At 29.2% G+C, this 8147-nt stretch overlaps 1 protein-coding gene across 1 annotated transcript; it reads right to left on the bottom strand.

Moving 5' to 3' along the window:
- Positions 1 to 3931: 3931 nt before the first annotated feature.
- On the bottom strand, positions 3932 to 4684 carry LOC107010653 (gibberellin-regulated protein 11-like). Its single transcript, XM_015209945.2, has 3 exons — positions 4506 to 4684; positions 4352 to 4403; positions 3932 to 4274 (listed from the first exon to the last, which is right to left on the bottom strand). Exons 1-3 carry the CDS (start codon positions 4578 to 4580, stop codon positions 4093 to 4095), a joined length of 309 nt encoding a protein of 102 aa, XP_015065431.1. The 5' UTR covers positions 4581 to 4684; the 3' UTR covers positions 3932 to 4092.
- Between the last annotated feature and the right edge of the window lie 3463 nt (positions 4685 to 8147).

The following is an 8147-nucleotide window of genomic DNA, read 5'->3' as shown; positions in this document are numbered from 1 at the left end:
AGAGAGGTGTTATTTATAGCACGAGAAAAGACACTCTCCATCTAACCCACGTTTTATTTGGGTGTCGACATCAGTGGGTCAGCCTAAATTAATTTAACATCGAATCACATTTTTAAAAAAAAATATATTTTGAGAATAAAATATTGTCTAACAAAGGTAGTCTTATTCTTAGAGTTTGAATAATAAATCACTAATTAAAATTGAATAGATATTTTCCACCCATCACAACATTTGAAGGTAATTACAATTCCCATTGTTAAAAGCTTTTGATTGGAGTGAGTGAAGTGAATCAAAATACATATGCTGATCTTATCCATCTAGATCCAGTCAATTTAAGCCAATTGGTCTCAAAATTCTTCTATTTCAACCACCATTCGGTATACTATTATTTCCTATTTCTGACAGTAAGTTCTTTAATTTTATTTTTGTATGTACTTGTTAATTGTTATCTGAATCCGATATTTTGCAGATTTATTATGGTTTGAAAAGATAATTTAGGTTGAATTCGAAAACGTTAAGAATAATTCCCTATTTTTTTAAAAAATTCACTAGGTGAAAAATTGTGTATAAATAACCATTTAGTAGTTGTTTGATTTATACAATTGCGAAAGTATGCCTCCACATAAACAACTAGTCACAGTGATGATGATGACAAGAAATGGGAAGTAGCTTCGAAAGTCACACTGCCAGCCTAGCTTCGCATCACTATTCTAGAAAACAGAGTTAGGCCAAATTTTAAAAAATATTTAGGGAAAAAGCGGAAACATAGTTTTATATTATCGTAAACAGTATATAGGTATATTTGGTTATATTTTTAGAGTATTGATGTATGTATCGTTCAAAAACTAAACATGACTAAGTAGGGATATGTGATGCAATCTTATCTGGCGATTCAATATTTAGTAAATGTTAGGTATAAAAATGAGATTATTACACGTGTATGTCCATTAGTATAAAATGTATGTTTGTTCTAGTTTTAGATTACATGAGCACTAATATCACAATAGTACTATAGAGAGTATTTGTATATTATTTACGATAATTCGAGAATATATTTATTTATTTTTTTAAAATAATTTTATAATAGTATTTTGTTATATAAAAAATAATTTTATGTAGATGATTGTTTCACCAAAAAAAAAAGTTCAATAAATAAAAAGTAATGCGGGTTTTCATGTTATAGGACTTGTAAGAAGAAGATATAATTTTAGCCTTCAAGTATAATCTAGGTAAATACTATGAATTGTATCTAACTCAACTTAAAACTCTAACTCTCGATATTAGACCTAATCCTCGACTCACAACCTTGACCCTAATTCGAGACTCAATTTCTGACTTGAGACCTTAGATTTGTGACTCTTGAATTTGATCCTGACCTGAGTTTGAGTAAGGACCCTAAATTTGAGTCGGGTGTAAGATTCAAATAGTGAGATTGAAAGAGAGTTTGGAGAAGAATTTTCTAACTTTACGAAAAAGTTATTTTTTTAAATTTGTAAAAATATAAAATCTATTTATAAAACATTTTAGCCAATCATTAAAAAAATGATTTTTTTTTCAATACCAAAAACATACCATTAAAATAGCAAGATTTGGTACAGCAACATAGATTACAAGCACATAATTTGTTAGAGATTCTCCCAAGTTGCATAAAATAATTAAACTAAGCTGTTTTTTTTTTCAAAAATCATTATTTATAAAATGTTCATAAAATTTAGGACTTTGATTGGTCCTTATAACTTGAATTATTGTTTTCACCATTTGGTGGAAACTTGCCTCATACAGGTCTATTCATTTGGGCACCTAAATTATAGATCTGGAAACAAATTCTGAATATTACAGGTCTATTCATTTGAGCACCTAAATTTCTCCGCGACATACGTGATTTGAAATTTTATTTTTGTCGCCTTTCAGTTTCATCTTTTTCCTGTTCGACGTATAAAATTAATTTCAACAAATTAAAATTTAAAAATTTCTATTTCATTTCTTAATATCCGTAATCTTTAATATTGATTTATTACTTTAAAATAATCATGATAAAAAGTCCATAAATAGATTGTGTAAATGAAATTTGACAAAACTGGCTTGATGAAACATGGGCGAAAGAAAGAGTAATAGCATGCTTGGTCAAACTTCTAAAATTAATTTATTTTGAATAATATTTTTAAAAAGTGTTTTTTCAATAGAAATATTTTTAGTGAGAAATAATTTGTAGTTAGATAATTAATTTGAAAACACTAATGAACGATAATTTGCGTTTGACTAAATTTTAAAGTACATTTCTAACTTTTAAGTGCTTTTTTTTTAATGTGTTTCAATAATATACTATTAAAGAATTTTTTCTCTCTCTAGAACCCTTTATTTTCCTAAAAGCTTGGTGGAAAATCTCGACTTTAGAAAAAAGGATAAAATAAAGTATTTTTGTTAAATCGATAAAAATTTATTCACGATAGAAAAATAAAGTAAAACAAGATTTTATTCATTATAACCACACAAATTATGACTCTTTGTGTTAAGAGTTGATCAGAATTGAAGAATGTTTGTTAGAAACAACAGAAAAGTTAAATAATTTAATATCGATTAATAATCTAAGATTATATATTATTAAACTTATAAAAATAATTGTTTACAAAATTTCCTATCTTAAAATATAAAAATACTACTATAGCATGTTGAAACAAACTGTGTAAATTATTTTATTAAAAGAGTAGGAGAAGTACATTTTTTAAAAAGAGTTTGCATCATTAAAAATTAAAAGTATATTAATTAATGGTGCACAGCTCACAGCTGGATTGCTTAGACAGCATCTCTCTTTAGTTCAAAGGGTCACATATATATAGCTGGCACACTCGTCCACTTCATTATTCATGTTTTATGAAAATGATTTTTCTAAAATTATCGCTAATCTTTGTTATTTATCTTGGATAAATACAAATTATTTATCTGTGAGTAGCTTATCTAAGAAAATAATTTTATTTTTTAATAACTTCAAAAATTATTTAATTATTGATATTTTAACCGATACAGTAATCCAACAAAAATAGAGAACCTTCTGAGTATAACAGTGGTGGTAACATGCAACATACAGAAACCATTACAGAGGTATTGGGGGATGTAATGAGTTTTATTACCCGTTAACGATGCCAAATATTCGTCATCCATGACTGCACACCCAACTTATCTATGTTAATTAACAATAGAATTCGTTTATTGTAAAAATATATTTGCACGATTAGAAGTGTATTCAGAATTTTAAGATGACGGATGCACTGTTATAAAAAGGTTGATCTATGAATTATGATATAAATTTGATTGGTTTGGCATTTAGAAAGAAAATTAAAACAAAATAATTATAAAATTCAAATTTCTAACCTCACGGAGAGAAGTCCATTCCGTCATTGTCACATTACACGTTCATATTTCAATATTTATTTAAAAAAATAACACTAATATATAATCTAGGGAGGGGATCATGGGTTTACGTGAACCCGGTGACTCCCCTTAGATACGCCTCTGTTCAGAATTATATTTCAAATACATGAAATATTATTACATTCTCTATAATTTCATTTATTTTTCGTTTTAGAAATAAATTCAACTGCTTTGAGCTTGATCTTTAATATTTATAGTCATAAAAACATTTACGAGAAATTCCGCAAAGAGTAACGCTAGTCGTAGATTATATATGTTATAACTATTGTTGAATTGGACCGTTGTCATTGTCTAATAAATCACAGTCAGATACATATTATTGCGAATCAAAACAACTATGTAAGCGCCTAATTGTTAGCAATGGTGAAAGTGGTTGATTCAGTTGGAATAATTGAACGAGTTAAATGTTTGAGTGTTTTATTTGGAACTTAAACCCAATTAACAAATGATTTAAAAGGGTTAGGACGTAGGAGTTAGATGTAGAAGAGGATTATGCAAATTCTCATTATGAACAAGTTATAAATACTTATGTATTATTGCATCACAAGCTTCGTAAACAGAAGGAACATTGAATTGAATTGGAAGTTACACTCTGTTTTTTTGTGTTTTTTTTTTAAAATGGACTTCCTTTGGGGAACAAATTTAAAAACTAAGAAGAAGGGATTAAGGGCATTTGCGGGTGGTGTTATGAGTCATAAGATTGAAATAGCAAGGGCATGCTTCATAATTTCCAGAAGTCCCTGGTGGCACACAGTGGCATCTATGGCAGCAGCTTCCACATGCTCTGTTGCATAGATTTTGCCTAGACGACTCACTGCACCGATATTTACAAGCTCCTATGCAATCTGTACAATCATTTACAACACAATTTTATTTATTACATGTCTCCATACAGAACAAAAATATGCAATTGATAGATTACCTAGTGGCTGTGGACCTTGAGGGGCTGATGCTGGTGGCTTGCTGTAGTCAACCTAAAGAGTTCAAACATGATGGATGTGAGATAGCAATTCTCTTAATCGACTACTTATTGTGATAATAAACATTTTCATTTAAAAATAAAAGAAATGACAAACCTTTTGAGCATTAACGAAATGGACTAGTAGAAAGGATGCAATAAGCATTGCAACGAATGCCTTTTGGACCGTCATTGTTTCAGAAACAAAAACACAAAATGGTGTGTGTATACACGAAGGAAGGAGAAAACAGAGAGCTCTTAAGTACAGAGCAAGCCTTCTATTTGGATGTGACGCAAAAAGAAGAGTGTTGCATCAGAATTTATAGCACCGTGGTTAGATTCAAGATTTTAATATAAAATACTATCTTTTTGTTTATTAAATTAACTAAATTTCTTAACACAAACAAGATCTAGACTCTGCATTAATACGATTTCATTTTGCCTTCAACCATAGATTCGCTCCTATATTTTTGGGTTAGTAATTTCAGGACAATGGCTGAGCGTTACCTGAACCATTGCATTTATATTGAGAATCCATTAATTATTTAAAAACGAAAAAAAAATAAAAATTGTTGGTTCAGTGATAAAGAAGCAACCTTTTTCGATGATCTAGTTTCTGAACTTTGAATTTGGGTTAAGATGATGTTTAATTACGTGTCTAGCTAGGCAGATAATGTAACTAAAGTCTAATATATGATGTAATCGAAATTTTGATCAAATTAAGCTATTATTTAAATTAATTCATTAAAATGATACGTTTTTAATTTTTTTTTATAAAATTAATATAAACGTATTTCTGAGTAACGTTTAGGATATTTTTATTTTAAAAATTCAACGGACAAAAACTGACGGAGTCGACGACGTTAAATGAATAAACGTACTCCTAAAACTTAACTCAAGGAGTACGTTTATTGAGAATCCAATCACCCGATCCTGCAAATGCAGAATGAAATCCTACAAATTTAAAATGTTACTCATAGTAACGTTTTACACCCAAAACATTATAGATAGTAAGATTACTGTTAATTTTGTGCAATGATATTATTAGTGTATAATTTTTTCCCATCAGGTGAACTCTCTATTGTTAATAATAAGCCTTGTGCTCTTTTTTTTTTTTTGTCAAGTTTACATCTAAACAAGATTAGAGAAAGAATGATACCTCCCAAGTCCCAATGATTATTATACGATAGAATTTACAAGCGGCATGAATCATCACTAACCAAATAGATAATTACAAAATTGCAAACTTTATATCATTAGATGATTAGAGGTGGAAGTATAACCCCATCTTAACAAAATTGCTTTCCATAACCATTGGAAAAACACAAACCAAATACAAAATAATTGAAATATCCATGTGTTACTACTGTTCTTATAGATAATTACAAAATTACAAAAAGTGTTTAGTAAGTAATAAAACATGTTGGTACTGGACAACTATTCTTATAACTGAGATATTAGCACAAAATGCAAAAAGGATTACAGTTTGTAGCTACTGGAACAAGGAGGTAACAAATTATTCGCCGCGCCATGCCTCAAATAAAGCTGCGTGCAAATTTTTCTGAGTAAATGGCCAGTTGGTTTTGATGTCCTTTCTCCTGATTATGAAAGCATAATGTTAAGGATTCATCGCCAACTTAATTATTTACTTAAGATAAGTCAAGAAAAATTTAGAATATTCCGGAGTTATGGAGAATTGAAGGAAGATCTCTAGAATGAATATTCTAGAGAGAATAGTCTAGAAATGTTCTAGATAGAGATAGTTCTAGCATTAAGTAGTTGAATGAATATTATAGAATATAGTAGAAAAATATGTTTAGCTAGATTGTTCCATCACCTCTTATAAATAGTGGTGATCCATTTGAGTTGTATGCAACCAAGAAACAAAGTAACCAAGTAAGTAAGAAACCAAGAGAGCAAACAAGTGTAAGTGCTCAAGTAAGGAGTGTGGCTGAAGCAAGCAACAAGTGTGATCAAGATTGTAAGAACGAAGCGGGTCCTTACTTTGATATAATAAAATTCAAGTTGTGAGAAATCGATAGTGCCCGTAGTCTCCAAAACAAAATACGAAGCGAGTCCTTACTTTGATATAATAAAATACGTTTATTCATTTAACGTCGTCAACTTCATCCGTTTTTATTCGTTGAATTTTTAAAATAAAAACACCCTAAAACATTACTCAGAAATACTTTTATACTAGTTTTGTAAAAAAAATTAAAACATATTATTTTGGTGAATTGATTTAAATAATGACTTAGTTTGGTTAAAAAAATTCTGATGTAATCTAACTAGAGTCTCAAATATGGGCTAGTCCCGTTTGGCCGGCCTAACCCGCGATTTAATAGAGCTGTGCTAAGATTTTTGGAGTCCATTTAAGAAAAGAGCTTTTTAGCCCGGCCTGAATAAACCTGCTGATTTGTGGAACCTAAGAAATATCAGTAGGGCCGACCCGTGGGCCAGTAAAAATTAATTGAAAAATATAATATAGTTTTAAAATTAAAGAGAGTCTAAACTCAAAACAATTAGGTTAATATTTCTTTTTAGACATTTACACTTTTATTTGAAAAAAACATAATAAATATTATAAAGATAATTTTATTTGTGGATTTGATTAACAATTAACATCATTTAATATATATTTATGAAAATATTTTTAAATTATAATTTATAATTTAATTTAATAATTACAAAAAAAAATATAATTTTTAAAAAAGTGGGCTAATCCGGTAAGCCTGTAACTCACATGCTTGTGGGTTGGGCAAATCGTTTTCTGGCCCATAATAAAAATGGGCTAGCCCGACCTGACATGTAAAATATCAAAATTTGTATGAGTTACCCCGAATGGGGTGGACTAGCCCATCTTGACAGCTCTAAATCTAACTTGAGTAATTAAGTTAGTACTATTATTAATTAAGCTAAGCTCGGCATCGGGGGGAACATGCCTACTTATCTAAGTGATGATGTTTGGCCTGGCAAGACATGGGAAAAAGCTCAGAAAGTCACACTGCCAGCCTAACTTCACAGTGCACTAGTGTTTCGATAACAGGGTTCCATTAAAATATTACTCAAGTCTTAGACCAATAATAAGATTTGATACTCCAAACTAAGATTATATGCACATATAATTTTACAAGTTGCACTAAATTATTAACATAAATTTTGTACAATAAGTACAAGTTTATTCACTTCGATAAAATTTAAAACTTAAATTTGCGATATGATTAGTCCTTATTTGAATTGTTATTTCAGTGGCAAGTTGTCCAACATCTATGTTCAAAAATATAGTAGATATGGAACCTGCTGCCAGCCAGGACTATCAATTAATAATCCAGCACAACTTAAATGTAATCAAACGTTTATATATTGGTCAATTATATTATATACATATAATATGATAAAACGTTTTGGTGTTCTATTTTGCAAAACCAAAAATTTAAATGATGATCAGCAAATATACACAATTTCTTATTACTTCTGATATCATCAATGCAAAAAATATTTATGTTGCCTCTGATGTTATAACTTAATCTTATTTTATATGACTACAGACTAATCTATATAACTTGCGGAAACTTTAAAGTGAAATATCATTCGGACATCTAGTTTACTAAATGTATATACATAATGCATAATGTATATTTATACTAAATGTATGATCAATATACATATATACATTAAATAAAGGGAAAATTGTATATAATAGCAAACTAATAACTTAAAATAAATGGAGTAGCTAGGGTTTGATTAAATTGTGCTCCAT

Source organism: Solanum pennellii, chromosome 2 (assembly GCF_001406875.1).
Source record: "Solanum pennellii chromosome 2, SPENNV200".
Classification (NCBI taxonomy): domain Eukaryota; kingdom Viridiplantae; phylum Streptophyta; class Magnoliopsida; order Solanales; family Solanaceae; genus Solanum; species Solanum pennellii.
This window is presented reverse-complemented; position numbering and strand designations above follow the sequence as displayed.

Bases quoted from the DNA above. Each gene is read 5' to 3' on its own strand.
- LOC107010653 (XM_015209945.2), bottom strand. From the start codon at position 4,580: ATGACGGTCCAAAAGGCATTCGTTGCAATGCTTATTGCATCCTTTCTA. The intron at 4,404-4,505 runs GTTTGTCATTTC...TGAACTCTTTAG, and splicing joins ATTTCGTTAATGCTCAAAAG to GTTGACTACAGCAAGCCACC. The intron at 4,275-4,351 runs GTAATCTATCAA...ATGATTGTACAG, and splicing joins TCAAGGTCCACAGCCACTAG to ATTGCATAGGAGCTTGTAAA.